Here is a 17,121-nt window from a genome sequence, read left to right on the forward strand (position 1 = left end):
CTCTCTCTCCCACCTGCCCGATGCTGGTGAAGCTCTCTCTCTCCCACCTGCCCGATGCTGGTGAAGCGCTCTCTCTCTCTCTCTCCCACCTGCCCGATGCTGGTGAAGCTCTCTCTCTCCCCCACCTGCCTGATGCTGGTGAAGCTCTCTCTCTCTCTCTCTCTCTCTCTCTCCCACCTGCGCGATGCTGGTGAAGCTCTCTCTCTCTCTCTCTCCCACCTGCCCGATTCTGGTGAAGCTCTCCCTCTCCCACCTGCCCGATGCTGGTGAAGCTCTCTCTCTCTCTCCCACCTGCCCGATTCTGGTGAAGCTCGCTCTCTCTCTCCCACCTGCCCAATGCTGCTGAAGCTCTCTCTCTCTCTCCCACCTGCCCGATGCTGCTGAAGCACTCGCTCTCCATGAACTTCTCCTTCATTTTTTTGGCACATTCCTTGGCAGCCTCCAAACACCGCACTGCCTTTGTGTGCTCGCCATTCCGACAGTGGATGCTCCCCAGGTTGAAGTTGGCTCGGTACAGATCCTCATACAGATTGTTCTGCCTGTGGGAGACAGGAACAGGTTTTAATGATGAGAGTCCCGGGGGAGGGGTCTAAGAGGCCGCTCCTTACTGATGGGACTCAATTCTGTCCTGAACCAATCCCCAATGAGGATAATTAGAACCTTTAACAAAATCTGTGCTGAGAATGTAATGGTGACTCTATATAAAGCCTCACTAAGACTACAGTCAGAGCACTGTGAGCAGTATTGGGCTCCACACTATAGAAAGGATATTGTGGCAGGAGAGAGGGCACAACACAGATTCACTGGGATACTCCCTGGTATGAGAACAGCAGAGAAAAAGTTGAAAACTGGGGTTGCTTTCATCAGCACAGGGGAGTATAATGGGTGATTTGAACGAGGTGTTTAAAATTATACAGGAATGTGACAGTGACTGAAGGGTGTGGAACAAGGAGACAGGAAGAGAAAAGGACCGGATTAATAATTTGACTTTAATCGGAGCCTTCCTTCCGGGATAATTCTTGCTGGAGAGCAAGAAAAGGAGGGGAAACACCACAGAATCCCAGCTCAGTCTGTGTCCCTTAACTGGGCACAGTCCGGGCTCCATATTATAAAAAGGATATAGAGGCACTGGAGAAGGTGCAAAAAAGATTCACAAGGATGATTTCCAGAACTGAGAGATTATACCCATCAAGACAGATTGATCAGGCTGGGGCTCTTTTCTCTAGAAAAAAGGCTGAGGGGTGACCTGATAGAGGTCTAACATCATGAAAGGGTTTGATAGGGTAGACGTAAAGAAAATGTTTCCACTTGTGGGGGAGACCAGAACTCGGGACCATAAATATAAGATAGTCACTAATAAATCCAATAGGGAATTCAGGAGAAACTTCTTTACCCAGAGAGTGGTGAGAATGTGGAACTCGCTCCCACAAGGAGTAGTTGAGGCGACCAGCATAGATGCATTTAAGGGGAAGCTCGATAAATGCATGAGGGAGAAAGGAATAGAAGGATATGCTGACAGGGTTAGATGAAATAGGGAGGGAGGAGGCTCATGTGGAGCATAAACACCAGCATGGACCTGATGGGCTGAACGGCCTGTTTCTGGGCAAACCATGAACAAAAGCCTAAAGACAAACCGAACAGAAGATTTGATGAGGGCGCTGTTCAAGCAGAGATGGCCCCGAGCCGTATCATGACAAGCTAAACTATCGAAACGCTCAATAATAAGCCAATGGGTAAACTTCAGGAGTGGTGACATTCCTTAGCAGCACCTGATGTGTAAACAGTAAACTCACCCTCAGGGCCAGTGCTACAGAGCAGCGTAGACTTAGAGGTGACCTGATAGAGGTGTGTAAAATAATGAAAGGGCGAGATAGTTTACCCCTATTGACAGATTATTCCAGTTTAACAGATTGGGGAGGACCAGGGGTCATGAGTTTAAACTATGGAAGAGTAAAAACTGGGTGTTGGACGGTTCACCTTTTCCCAGAGAGTAGTGAGCCTCTGGAACGTGTTGCCGGCTGGTGTAGAAGGCAGAGAGTCAGCACCCACAACAGGGAGCTGGACCAGTTCCTGACTGGGGGAAGAGATCGCATCATAGAGAAGGGAAGTGTCTTTATAGATAACACTCGGTCCGTGTGATTCCCTGGACTGGTTTCCATCGCCTGAGGGGGTCGGAGAGGAATTTTACAGAATGTTTTTTCCCTTTTGTTTTGCCTCTCCCAGGAGATTACATGGCAACGGGGGAGGGGGGGGGGGAGGGGAGAGGAGCGGAGGGGAGGGGAGCACTCCCCATCCACCACCACCCTCCTCCTCCACCTGGCTGAACTTGTTCTTGCCTTGAACAACTTCCCCTTTGACTCCACTCACTTCCTCCAAATAAAAGGTGTTGCTATGGGAACCCGTATGGGTCCGAGCTCTGCCTGCCTTTTTGTGGGATACGTGGAACATTCCTTGTTCCAGTCCTACTCCGGTCCCCTCCCTCACCTCTTTCTCCGGTACATTGATGACTGTATCGATGCCGTTTCCTGCTCTCGCCCCAAACTGGAAAATTTCATCAACTTTGCTTCCAATTTCCACCCTTCCCTCACCCTCACACGGTCCATCTCCAACTCTTCCCTTCCCTTCCCTTCCTCGACTTCTCTATCTCCATTTCTGGGGATAGGCTGTCAACCAATATCTATTATAAGCCCACTGATTCCCACAGCTACCTTGATTACACTTCCTTCCACCCCACTTCCTGTAAGGACTCTATTCCCTTCTCCCAGTTTCTCCGTCTCCGTCTCATCTGTTCTGATGATGCCACCTTCCACACCAGTTCTTCCGATATGTCTTCCTTTTTCCTCAACCAAGAATTCCCCTCCACTGTAGTTGACAGGGCCCTCGACCGTGTCCGTCCTATTTCCCGCACTTCTGCCCTCACCCCTTCCTCTCCCTCCCAGAAGCACGAGAGTGTCCCCCTTGTCCTCACCATCCAACCCACCAGCCTCCACATTCAATGGATCATCCTCCGCCATTTCTGCCACCTCCAGCGCGATCCCACCACCAAACACATCTTCCCCTCCCCTCCCCTTTCAGCATTCTAAAGGAACCATTCCCTCCCCGACACCCTGGTCCACTCTTCCCTCTCCTCCCCACAGCACCTTCCCGTGCGAGTGCAGGAGATGCAACACCTGCCCTTTCACCTCCTCCCTTCCCACTGCCCAGGGCCCCAAACACTCCTTCCAGGTGAAACAGCGGTTTATTTGTACTTCTTTCAATTTACTGTCCTGTATTCGCTCCTCTACAGTGGGGAGACCAAACGCAGACTGGGTGATCGATTTGCTGAACACCTCCGCTCTGTCCGCAAGCGTGACCCTGACCTGCCGGTCACTTGCCATTTTAATTCCCCGTCCCACTCCCTCTCTGACCTCGGCCTCTTACACTGTTCCAATGAAGCTCGAGGAACAGCAGCTCATCTTTCGTTTACACACTTTACAACCTTCCGGACTCCACACTGATTTCAATAACTTCAGATCAGAACCATTGCTCCCACATTTTCTCAGACAGCAGGTGCTGGTAATGGTTCTGCTGTCGCCATTTACAGCTCCTCTAGACCCATCTTTTGTTTCCTCACTTGTCCCATTCCCACCCTCCTTGCCTTGCACCATCATCCCTTTTGTCATTTAATCACTCCTGCCCTCCACCCTATCACAGACCTTCCTTTGTGTTCATTCCTCCCCACCTTTCCCTGGTTGCTTAAAAACTGTTTAATCTTCAACTTTTTCCAGTTTCGATGAAAGGTCATCGACCTGAAACGTTAACTCTGTTTCTTTCTCCACAAATGCTGCCTCACTTGCTGAGTATTTCCAGCATTTTCAGTTTTTAATCTCAGTCCCAGTCCCCTGCCTTGAAGGCACAACCCTGGTGCCCCTGAGCTGGAGGGGTGGCAGGAGAGCTGAGGCCCTGTCAGGGTCCTTGGCTAGTACACTCACTCGGCGATGAAGACACTCCTGCGGATGTAGTGGTTGCATTTGACCGGGTCCTTCATGCTGTCATACAGGAAGCCCAGGTTCAGGTACAGCCTGGCTCGCATCTCGCTCAGCTCGTGCCGGGAAACTTTACCTGGGAGACAGAAGAGACAGTGACTGAAAGATCCCACAGACAACCTCTTAAAAAAGGAGAAATTTGCAGGGCTATGGGTAGAGAGCAAGTGAGCGGGACTAATTGGATAGCTCTTTCAAAGAACCTGCCCAGGCACGATGGGCCAAATGGCCTCCTGCGCTGCATCATTCCATGAACCTCTTCCCTCCCCTCAACGTGTGAGACTGAGCTACGCTGACCAGGGAGATCCCGGGTTTGATCCAGTCTGTGTTGAGTGTGATGACCTTGGTGTCCAAGTGCAGGGAGGAAAGAAAAAGTCAGACATTGTTCCTGCTCCTGACCACTGTCCAACAATTCCCACTGTCAGCCGTGGGTAACACCCTCCCTCCTGGGTCAGAGGTACCGAGGGGGCGCGGCGCTGTCGGAGGGCCGGTACCGAGGGAGCGCGGCGCTGTCGGAGGGCCGGTACTGAGGCCCCGTCTGCCCCCTCAGGTGGATGTAAAAGATCCCACGTCACTATTCGAAGAAGAGCTGGGGAGTTCTCCCCATTGCCCTGGCCAATAATTATCCCTCCACAAATATCACAGATTTTCTGGTCATCATCACTTTGCTGTTTGTGGGATCTTGCTCTGCGCAAATTGGTTGCTTTGTTTCCTATGTTAGAACAGTGACTACACCTCAAAAGTACTGCATTGGGAAGTCCTGAGCTTGTAAGAGGCGCTACAGAAATGCAAGTCCTTTCTATCTTTCACCGTACGACGCGCGTGTGGGAGTAAGGAGCGACAGGATCGGACCGGGTACTGAACCAGTCCTACCTTCCAGTTTCTCGTCCACAATGGTCAGGCTTTTCCTGAACGCGTTCTCAGCTTCCTTCAGCCACTCACACGATTGGTCCGTTTCATGGATGAACAGGTATGTTCGGCCAATGGTAGCCCAGGCTCGCTGCTCCTCAATGTCATTGGTCACTGAGCGGGCCAGTTCCAGATGTTTCCGCTGATGCTGCAGGGACGATATAGACAGATTTCGGTCTGTGATATTAATGGGCCACACTACAGCCTCCACCAGCAATCGGGAACCCCGTTACATGCCGATTGATCACACTAATCTGCTCCAAGTACAGAAATCATTATAAGCCAGTAGACAGGTACAAAAGTAATCAAGAAGGTTAATGGGATGTTGGCCTTTATCACGAGGTCTGGAATACAAAGGGAGGAAGTGATGCTTCAGGTGTACAGAGCCCTGCTCAGACCCCATCCGGAGACTGGGTTCAGTTCTGGGAACTGGGGTGCAGCGCAGATTCACCAGAATGATACCGGGGCTTAGAGAGTTAAATTAAGAGGACAGGTTGCACAGACTGGGCTTGTATTCCTTTGAGTTTAGCAGATTGAGATGTGATCTGATCTGATCAAACTGTTTAAAATGATAAAGGGATTTGATAGGGTCGATAGAGAGAAACTATTTCCTCTGATGGGGGGAGTCCAGAACAAGGGGGGCAGAACCTTAAAATTAGAGCCAGGCCGTTCAGGGGTGATGTCAGGAAACACTTCTTCACACAAAGGGGAGTGGGAATCTGGAACTCTCTCCCCCAAAAAAGCTGTGGATGCTGGGGGTCAATTGGAGCTTTCAAGACTGAGATCGATAGATTTTTGTTGGGTATCGAGGGATATGGAGCAAAGGTGGGAAAATGGAGATGAGGGACAGATCAGCCATGACCTGATTGAATGGGGAACAGACTCGATGGGCTGAATGGCTTTATCCTGTTCACCAGTAAGATCGCGGATCACACAGACAAGGTGCGAAGTGGAATCTCTGGTCAGTGTGCAGTTAGCCATCAGACGGGGTAGCAGTTAAGACACGACAGTTGGCCTCAGCTCTTCTTTGTCTGGAGGAAATCAGTCCAGATCCCTGCTCCTGAGAGCGCGAGCGAGCATGAACTTCCGAGGACAGGGTCAGGCTGGGCTTGGATGCCCTCCTTGAATAGCCTGGCGCTGTTCATCACTGGGGTGAGGTGCTAACCAGCGGGACTCAGCACCTTCACAAGAGCTGGGGGCAAAACTGTTGAGGGGAAATATCGAACCAATCCCGACGATAGTGACGCGAGCTCACCGACAGTGCAGTTTGGGAGGAAGGAGAGAGCGAGAGAGACCACCCCTCCCCCCCGTGATTAACGTCACTCACACCTCCCCCCCGTGATTAACGTCACTCACACCTCCCCCCCGTGATTAACGTCACTCACACCTCCCCCCCGTGATTAACGTCACTCACACCTCCCCCCGTGATTAACGTCACTCACACCTCCCCCCCGTGATTAACGTCACTCACACCTCCCCCCCCCCCCCCGTGATTAACGTCACTCACACCTCCCCCTCCGTGATTAACGTCACTCACACCTCCCCCTCCGTGATTAACGTCACTCACACCTCCCCCCTCCGTGATTAACGTCACTCACACCTCCCCCCTCCGTGATTAACGTCACTCACACCTCCCCCCTCCGTGATTAACGTCACTCACACCTCCCCCCTCCGTGATTAGCGTCACTCACACCTCCCCCCTCCGTGATTAACGTCACTCACACCTCCCCCTCCGTGATTAACGTCACTCACACCTCCCCCCCCGTGATTAACGTCACTCACCCCTCCCCCCTCCGTGATTAACGTCACTCACCACCTTCCCCCCTCCGTGATTAATGTCACTCACACCTCCCCCCTCCGTGATTAACGTCACTCACACCTCCCCCCTCCGTGATTAACGTCACTCACACCTCCCCCCTCCGTGATTAATGTCACTCACACCTCCCCCCTCCGTGATTAACGTCACTCACACCTCCCCCCCCCCCCCGTGATTAACGTCACTCACACCTCCCCCCCCCCGCCGTGATTTATGTCACTCACACCTCCCCCCTCCGTGATTAACGTCACTCACACCTCCATCCGTGATTAACGTCACTCACACCTTCCCCCCTCCCCCCGTGATTAACGTCACTCACACCTCCCCCCTCCGTGATTAACGTCACTCACACCTCCCCCCTCCGTGATTAACGTCACTCACACCTCCCCCCTCCGTGATTAACGTTACTCACACCTCCCCCCTCCGTGATTAACGTCACTCACACCTCCCCCCTCCGTGATTAACGTCACTCACACCTCCCCCCCCCCCCCGTGATTAACGTCACTCACACCTCCCCCCTCCGTGATTAACGTCACTCACACCTCCCCCCTCCGTGATTAACGTCACTCACACCTCCCCCCTCCGTGATAACGTCACTCACACCTCCCCCCTCCGTGATTAACGTCACTCACACCTCCCCCCTCCGTGATTAACGTCACTCACACCTCCCCCCCCCCCCCCGTGATTAACGTCACTCACACCTCCCCCCTCCGTGATTAACGTCACTCACACCTCCCCCCTCCGTGATTAACGTCACTCACACCTCCCCCCTCCGTGATTAACGTTACTCACACCTCCCCCCTCCGTGATTAACGTCACTCACACCTCCCCCTCCGTGATTAACGTCACTCACACCTCCCCCCTCCGTGATTAACGTCACTCACACCTCCCCCTCCCCCCGTGATTAACGTCACTCACACCTCCCCCCTCCCCCCGTGATTAACGTCACTCACACCTCCCCCCTCCCCCCGTGATTACGTCACTCACACCTCCCCCTCCGTGATTAACGTCACTCACACCTCCCCCTCCGTGATTAACGTCACTCACACCTCCCCCTCCGTGATTAACGTCACTCACACCTCCCCCCTCCGTGATTAACGTCACTCACACCTTCCCCCCTCCGTGATTAACGTCACTCACACCTCCCCCTCCGTGATTAACGTCACTCACACCTCCCCCTCCGTGATTAACGTCACTCACACCTCCCCCTCCGTGATTAACGTCACTCACACCTCCCCCCTCCGTGATTAACGTCACTCACACCTCCCCCCTCCGTGATTAACGTCACTCACACCTCCCCCCTCCGTGATTAACGTCACTCACACCTCCCCCCCGTGATTAACGTCACTCACACTTCCCCCCTCCGTGATTAACGTCACTCACACCTCCCCCCTCCGTGATTAACGTCACTCACACCTCCCCCCCCCCGTGATTAACGTCACTCACACCTCCCCCTCCGTGATTAACGTCACTCACACCTCCCCCCCCCGTGATTAACGTCACTCACACCTCCCCCCCCCCCCCGTGATTAACGTCACTCACACCTCCCCCCTCCGTGATTAACGTCACTCACACCTCCCCCCTCCGTGATTAACGTCACTCACACCTCCCCCCTCCCCCCGTGATTAATGTCACTCACACCTCCCCCCTCCGTGATTAACGTCACTCACACCTCCCCCCCCGTGATTAACGTCACTCACACCTCCCCCCCCCCCCCGTGATTAACGTCACTCACACCTCCCCCCCCCCCCGTGATTAACGTCACTCACACCTCCCCCCCCCCCCCGTGATTAACGTCACTCACACCTCCCCCCTCCGTGATTAACGTCACTCACACCTCCCCCCTCCGTGATTAACGTCACTCACACACTCCCCCCTCCGTGATTAATGTCACTCACACCTCCCCCCCCGTGATTAACGTCACTCACACCTCCCCCCTCCGTGATTAACGTCACTCACACCTCCCCCCTCCGTGATTAACGTCACTCACACCTCCCCCCTCCGTGATTAACGTTACTCACACCTCCCCCCCCCCCCGTGATTAACGTCACTCACACCTCTCCCCTCCGTGATTAACGTCACTCACACCTCCCCCCCCGTGATTAACGTCACTCACACCTCCCCCCCCCGTGATTAACGTTACTCACACCTCCCCCCCCCGTGATTAACGTCACTCACACCTCTCCCCTCCGTGATTAACGTCACTCACACCTCCCCCCCCGTGATTAACGTCACTCACACCTCCCCCCTCCGTGATTAACGTCACTCACACCTCCCCCCTCCCCCCGTGATTAACGTCACTCACACCTCCCCCCTCCCCCCGTGATTAACGTCACTCACACCTCCCCCCTCCGTGATTAACGTCACTCACACCTCCCCCCTCCCCCCGTGATTAACGTCACTCACACCTCCCCCCTCCCCCCGTGATTAACGTCACTCACACCTCCCCCCTCCGTGATTAACGTCACTCACACCTCCCCCCCGTGATTAACGTCACTCACCCTCCCCCGTGATTAACGTCACTCCCCCCTCCCCCGTGATTAACGTCACTCACACCTCCCCCCTCCGTGATTAACGTTACTCACACCTCCCCCCCCCGTGATTAACGTCACTCACACCTCTCCCCTCCGTGATTAACGTCACTCACACCTCCCCCTCCGTGATTAACGTCACTCACACCTCCCCCCCCCGTGATTAACGTCACTCACACCTCCCCCCCCGTGATTAACGTCACTCACACTTCCCCCCCCGCCGTGATTTATGTCACTCACACCTCCCCCCTCCGTGATTAACGTCACTCACCTCCCCCCTCCGTAATTAACGTCACTCACACCTCCCCCCTCCGTGATTAACGTCACTCACACCTCCCCCCCGTGATTAACGTCACTCACACGTCCCCCTCCGTGATTAACGTCACTCACACCTCCCCCCCGTGATTAACGTCACTCACCCTCCCCCCCCGTGATTAACGTCACTCACACCTCCCCCCTCCGTGATTAACGTCACTCACCCCTCCCCCCCGTGATTAACGTCACTCACACCTCCCCCCTCCGTGATTAACGTCACTCACACCTCCCCCCTCCGTGATTAATGTCACTCACACCTCCCCCCCGTGATTAACGTCACTCACACCTCCCCCCTCCGTGATTAATGTCACTCACACCTCCCCCCCGTGATTAACGTCACTCACACCTCCCCCCTCCGTGATTAACGTCACTCACACGTCCCCCCTCCGTGATTAACGTCACTCACCCCTCCCCCCCCGTGATTAACGTCACTCACACCTCCCCCCCCGTGATTAACGTCACTCACACCTCCCCCCTCCGTGATTAATGTCACTCACACCTCCCCCGTGATTAACGTCACTCACACCTCCCCCTCCGTGATTAACGTTACTCACACCTCCCCCTCCGTGATTAACGTTACTCACAACCTCCCCCCTCCGTGATTAACGTTACTCACACCTCCCCCCTCCGTGATTAACGTCACTCACACCTCCCCCCTCCGTGATTAACGTCACTCACACCTCCCCCCCTCCGTGATTAACGTCACTCACACCTTCCCCCCTCCCCCCGTGATTAACGTCACTCACCTCTCCCCCCCGTGATTAACGTCACTCACACCTCCCCCCTCCCCCCGTGATTAACGTCACTCACCTCCCCCCTCCGTGATTAACGTCACTCACACCTCCCCCCGTGAATAACGTCACTCCCCCTCCCCCCGTGATTAACGTCACTCACACCTTCCCCCCTCCCCCCGTGATTAACGTCACTCACCTCCCCCCTCCGTGATTAACGTCACTCACACCTCCCCCCCCGTGATTAACGTCACTCACACCTCCCCCCGTGATTAACGTCACTCACACCTTCCCCCCTCCCCCCGTGATTAACGTCACTCACCTCTCCCCCCGTGATTAACGTCACTCACACCTCCCCCCCCGTGATTAACGTCACTCACCTCTCCCCCCGTGATTAACGTCACTCACACCTCCCCCCCCGTGATTAACGTCACTCACACCTCACCCCCCGTGATTAACGTCACTCACACCTCCCCCCCCCCCCCCCCGTGATTAACGTCACTCACACCTCCCCCCCCCCCCCCCCCCCCGTGATTAACGTCACTCACACCTTCCCCCACCCCCCCCCCCGTGATTAACGTCACTCACACACCTTCAGTGCAGCCTTGTAGTTCCCAATCTCAGCGCAGCATTCCCCGATCTTCCGGTTAGCAACCGCACAGCCAATCACGTCATTGAGCACCTCGGACAGCTGCAACTCCTGCCTGTGTTCTTCAATGGCCTCCTGGAACTGGCCTGGTGGGAATGGAGGGTCACAGAATTCACCGGGTCAACAAATGCAACAAGGTTCTTAAACTGGCTTTCAAACCATTTACGCACGACGCAGTTTCGTTGAAAGGCTCGTGCTCAGTTCTACATTTCACAGCACAGGGCAAGTCCAGGGAGGCTCCACCCTGTTCCAGCGATGCTGACCTCTGCTCCACAGCCAAATCAGATGGTCACAAAGCAAAGGTCGGTAGCACAAGCACAGATACGTCACCCACCGAGTCCTAGAGTTACCCTCCCCTTTAAAACGCACACCGGCCCCTGACCACCCCACGGGGACATCATCCGAAAACACGTCAGGTTCCGCACGCACGCTGACGACACCCAGCTCTACCTCACCACCACCTTCCTCGACCCCTCCACTGCCTCTGATTTTTCACGCTGCTTCTCTGAACCGTAATTTCCTCCAATTAAACACTGGGAGGGCTGAAGTCATTGTCTTCAGTCCTCGCCACAAACTCCGTTGTCCAGCCGACTCCATCCCTCTCCCTGGCCACTGTCTCAGGCTGAACCTCAATGTTCGCAACCTTGGCGTCAGTGACGTGAGTGGGCAGCACTCTCGCCTTTGAGTCAGAAGGTCGTGGGTTCAAGGCCCGTTCCAGAAACTTCAGCACAAAATCCAGGCTGACACTTCTGGTGCAGAACTGAGGGAGCACCGCCCTCTGCGGGGGTCGGTGCCGAGGGAGCGCCGCGCCGTCCGGGGGGAAGGGCCCGTGCCGAGGGAGCGCCGCGCCGTCCGGGGGACGGGCCCGTGCCGAGGGGAGCGCCGCGCCGTCCGGGGGGACGGGCCCGTGCCGAGGGAGCGCCGCGCCGTCCGGGGGGACGGGCCCGTGCCGAGGGAGCGCCGCGCCGTCCGGGGGGACGGGCCGTGCCGAGGGAGCGCCGCGCCGTCCGGGGGGACGGGCCCGTGCCGAGGGAGCGCCGCGCCGTCCGGGGGGACGGGCCCGTGCCGAGGGAGCGCCGCGCCGTCCGGGGGGACGGGCCCGTGCCGAGGGAGCGCCGCGCCGTCGGGGGGACGGGCCCGTGCCGAGGGAGCGCCGCGCCGTCCGGGGGGACGGGCCCGTGCCGAGGGAGCGCCGCGCCGTCCGGGGGGACGGGCCCGTGCGAGGGAGCGCCGCGCCGTCCGGGGGAACGAGCCCGTGCCGAGGGGAGCACTGCACTGTCGGAGGTCAAGTCTTTCAGATGAGACGTTAAACTGAGGCCCCGTCTTCCCTCTCAGGTGGATGTAAAAGGTCACACGGCCACTATTCGAAGAGCGGGGGAGTTTTCCGCAGTATCCGTCCCAATATTCATCCCTCAACCAACACCACTAAAAATACATTTTATCCGGCCATTATCACATTGTTGTTTGTGGGATCTTGCTGCGCCCAAATTGGCTGCTGCATTTCCCTACAATAAAACAGTGGCTACACTTCAAAAGTACTTAATTGGCTCTAAATCGCTTTGGGACGTCCTGAGGTCACGAAAGGCGCTGTATAAATGCAAGTTCAGTCGATTTCTTTCTTTTTTGCTTGTCCCTGAGCTGAGCTTCTGACCACATCCTCTCATCACAAAGACCGCCTACTTCTGCCTCTGTAAAATCACCTGTCTCCGCCCCCGCCTCAGCTCATCTGCTGCTGAAACCCTCATCCGTGCCTTTGGTACCTCGAGACTGGACTATTCCAATGCTCTCCTGACCGGCCTCCCATCTTCCACCCTCCGTAAACTTGAGCTCATCCAAAACTCTGCTGCCCGTATCCTAACTCACACCAAGTCCCGTTCACCATCACCCCCCGTGCTCACTGACCTACATTGGCTCCCGGTCCGGGAACGCCTCGATTTTAAAATTCTCATCCTTGTTTTCAAATCCCTCCATGGCCCTCGCCTCTCCCCATCTCTGTAACCTCCTCCAGCCCTACAACCCTCCGAGATCTCTGCGCTCCTTCAATTCTGGTCTCTTGCGATTTTAATCGCTCACCATTGGCGGCCGTGCCTTCAGCTGCCTGGGCCCTAAATTCTGGAATTCCCTCCCTAAACCTCTCCGCCTCTCCCTCCAGACGCTCCTTAAAACCTCCCTCTTTGATCCAGCTTTTGGTCACCTGTCCTAATATCTCCTTATGCGGTTCGGTGTCAATTTTCTGTCTGATTACGCTCCTATGAAGCACCCTGGGACGTTTTACCATGTTAAAGACGCTGCATAAATGTAAGTAGTTGTTTTTGTGCGATCAGCACTGGTGCACGCATTTCCCAGGCAGCGTCTGGGTTCCAGTGACCTACCGGTTTTTGCAAGGACCTCTCCAAGTTGGTTGCAGAGACTCGCCTCCTCCTTCAGGTTGCGGCTTTTCTGCGCTTTTAACTTGGCTTTCTCAAGATCTGCAAACATATTAAAGAAATTAAAGATGAATTCATATAAAATTCTGAAGCTATTAAGAATGTAGGAGTGATCCACAACCGCTCAGCCATTGAGGTTCATCACTCTGGTACTTGAGACCGGCTGAGCTCCTGGGCCGACCCCGGCGCACCCCCGGGCCGACCCCGGCGCACCCCCGGGCCGACCCCGGCGCACCCCCGGGCCGACCCCCCCGACCCCGGCGCACCCCCGGGCCGACCCCGGCGCACCCCGGGCCGACCCCCGGCCCGCCACCCCCGGGCCGACCCCGGCGCACCCCCGGGCCGACCCCGGCGCACTCCTGAAACTTTAAGCTGATTACAATGGACCGTCAAAAACCATCATTTTGAAAACCTCCATTAAATATCTCCTTAGCCTTTGTTGCTGGAAAACAGCCCCAGGTGTCTCCTCAGATTCTCATCCCTAGCAGCACCTTGGTGAATCTACGCTGTATGCTCTCTGTGGATTTAATGTGCTTTTGATAATGGGGTGCCCAAAACTGTATATTCTTGGGATCTGGGCATCCCTGGCAAGGGCAGCATTTATTGTCCATTCCTAGAGGTATAACTGAGTGGCTTGCTCGGCCACATCAGAGGGCAGTTAACAGTCAACCACATTGGTGCGGGACTGGAGTCACATATAGGCCTAGACCGGGTAAGGTTAGACTATAAGACCATATGAGATAGGAGCAGGAGTAGGCCATTCGGCCCCTCGAGACTGCTCCGCCATTCAATGATATCATGGCTGATCTGATTTTTACCTCAACTCCACTTTCCCGCCCTTTCCCCATATCCTTTGACTCCTTCGCTGATCAAAAATTTGTCTAACTCAGCCTTGAATGTATTCAATGACTCGGCCTCCGCAGCTTTTTGGGGTAAAGAATTCCAAAGATTCACGACCCTCTGGGAGAAGAAATTCCTCCTCATTTCTGTCTTAAATGGGCGACCCCTTATTCTGAGACTATGCCCCCTAGTTTTAGATTCCCCATGAGGGGTAACATCCTCTCAGCATCTCCCCTATCGAGTCCCCTCAGAATCTTGTATGTTTCAATAAGATCTCTTCTCATTCTTCTAAACTCCATTGAGTATAGGCCCAACCTGTTCAAGCTTTCCTCATAAGACAACCCTTCCATACCCGGAATCAACCGAGTGAACCATCTCTGAACTGCCTCCAATGCAAGTATGTCCTTCCTTAAATAAGGGCACCAGAACTGTACGCAGTACTCCAGGTGTGGTCTCAACAGCACCCTGTACAGTTGGAGCATGACTTCCCTGCTTTTATACTCCATCCCCCTAGAAATAAAGGCCAATATTCCGTTTGCCTTCCGGATTTCCTGCTGCACCTGTACGTTGACTTTTTGTGTTTCATGTACGAGGACACCCAGATCCCTCTGTACCGCAGCATTTTGTAGTATTTCTCCATTCAAATAATATTTTGCTATTTTATTTTTCCTCCCAAAGTGGATGACTTCACATTTTCCCACATTATATTCCATCTGCAAATTTTTTCCCATTCACTTAACCTGTCAATGCCCCTTTGCAGACACTTTGTGTCCTCATCACAACTTGCTTTTCCACCTATCTTTGTATCATCAGCAAATTTGGCCACAAGACACTCTGTTCCTTCATCCAAGTCACTGCACAGGCTGGGAGGAAAAAGAGTGGAAGAGCTATAGTGGTAGGGGATTCTATCGTAAGGGGAACAGACAGGCGTTTCTGTGGCCGTAAACGTGACTCCAGGATGGTTTGTTGCCTCCCTGGTACCAGGGTCATGGATGTCACTGAGCGGCTTCAGGGCATTCTCAAGGGGGAGGGTGAGCAGGCAGAGGTCATGGTCCACATTGGGACCAACGACATAGGTAGGAAGGGAGATGAGGTCCTGCATCAAGAATTTAGGGAGCTAGGTAGCAGATTAAAGAGCAGGACCTCAAAGGTTGTAATCTCTGGATTACTCCCAGTGCCACGGGCTAGTGAGTATAGAAATAGGAGGATAGAACAGATGAATGCGTGGCTAAAGAGTTGGTGCAGGAGGGAGGGTTTCAGTTTCCTGGATCACTGGGCCTGCTTCTGGGGAAGGTGGGACTTGTACAAGTCGGACGGGTTGCACCTGAACCAGAGCGGGACAAATATCCTTGCGGGGAGGTTTGCTAGCACTGTTGGGGGGGGTTTAAACTAACTTGGCAGGGGGATGGGATACAGAGTGGAGCTACAATAGGGGGTGATGTGCAGCCAAATATAGAGAAAAAAACAAGTCAGCTTGGAAGACAGGGCAAATATGTGAGGGCAAGGCTGGATGGCATCTATTTTAATGCAAGGAGTCTTGCGAATAAGGTGGATGAACTGAAGGTGTTGATAAACACATGGGAGTATGATATTGTTGCTGTCACAGAGACATGGTTGAGGGAGGGGCAAGACTGGCAGCTCAATATTCCGGGGTACAGAATCTTCAGGCGAGACAGAGGGGGAGGTATAAGAGGAGGGGGGGTCGCAATATTAATTAAAGAATCAATTACTGCCATAAGGAGGGATGATCTATTAGCAGGTTCCTCTAATGAGGCCATATGGGTGGAGCTTAAAAACAAAAAGGGGGCAAGCACTTTGATGGGAGTGTACTATAGGCCCCCAAACAGTCAGGGGGAGATAGAGGAACAGATATGTAGGCAAATCTCAGAAACATTGTGCAAATATAGGGTAATAATCATGGGGGATTTCAACTTCCCCAATATTAACTGGGATACTCAGAGTGTAAAAGGCTTAGAGGGTACAAAATTCTTAACGTGCATCAGGAGAGCTTTTTGAGCCAGCATGTAGAAAGTCCTACAAGAGGGGGGCGGTACTGGACCTAATTCTAGGGAATGTGGCCGGCCAAGTGGAAGAAGTGCTAGTAGGTGAGCACTTTGGTGAGAGTGGCCATAATTCGGTGAGATTTAAGGTGGTCATGGAAAAGGACAGGGAGGGGCCGGAAATAAAGGTTCTAAATTGGGGGAAGGCCGATTTTAATAGGATAAGGCAGGATCTGGCCAAAATGGACTGGGATCAGCTGCTTGTAGGAAAATCCACATCGGAGCAATGGGAGTCTTTCAGAAGGGAGATTGAGACCATACAATGGCAACATGTTCCCGTAAAGGTCAAGGGTGGTTCCAAGACTCCAGGGAACCTTGGATGTCAGGGATATACGAGAATGGATTAGGAAAAAAAGGAGGGCTTTTGGCAGATACAAAAGGCTAAAGATGGAGGAAGCCCGAGAGGAGTACAAAAGTGCAGGGGGATACTTAAAAAAGAAATTAGGAGATCAAGGAGGGGCCATGAAATAACACTGGCGAGCAAAATAAAGGAAAATCCTAAGATGTTTTATAAGTATATTAAGGGTAAGAGGATGACTAGGGAAAAAATAGGGCCCATTAGGGACAAAAATGGCAATCTGTGTGTGGAGCCGGCAGATGTAGGAGGGTTCTAATGAATTTTTTGCATCTGTTTTCACTATGGAGAAGGACGATGTAGACATAGAAATACGGCAGGGGACTGTGATATACTCGAACATATTAACATCGAGCAGGAGGAGGTATTGGCGGTTTTAGCAGGCCTAAAAATGGATAAATCCCCAGGCCCGGATGAAATGTATCCCAGGCTACTGTGTGAGGCAAAGGAGGAGATTGCGGGGGCTA

The 17,121-nt window shown here is 53.8% G+C and overlaps 1 protein-coding gene across 1 annotated transcript in view; it reads right to left on the reverse strand.

Annotated features, from left to right (window-relative positions):
- The window catches only part of tonsl (tonsoku-like, DNA repair protein), a 74,730-nt gene extending 61,291 nt beyond the window's left edge, over positions 1-13,439 (reverse strand). Inside the window, exons 1-5 of the mRNA XM_067969122.1 lie at positions 13,346-13,439; positions 10,917-11,059; positions 4,896-5,079; positions 3,972-4,101; positions 368-539 (exon numbers count right to left, since the gene is read on the reverse strand). Coding sequence (XP_067825223.1) covers positions 368-539; positions 3,972-4,072 — 273 coding nt within the window. The 5' untranslated portion in view covers positions 4,073-4,101; positions 4,896-5,079; positions 10,917-11,059; positions 13,346-13,439. The remainder of the gene's footprint in view (positions 1-367; positions 540-3,971; positions 4,102-4,895; positions 5,080-10,916; positions 11,060-13,345) is intronic.
- Between the last annotated feature and the right edge of the window lie 3,682 nt (positions 13,440-17,121).

This window comes from Heptranchias perlo, chromosome 2 (assembly GCF_035084215.1).
Source record: "Heptranchias perlo isolate sHepPer1 chromosome 2, sHepPer1.hap1, whole genome shotgun sequence".
In the NCBI taxonomy this organism is placed as follows: domain Eukaryota; kingdom Metazoa; phylum Chordata; class Chondrichthyes; order Hexanchiformes; family Hexanchidae; genus Heptranchias; species Heptranchias perlo.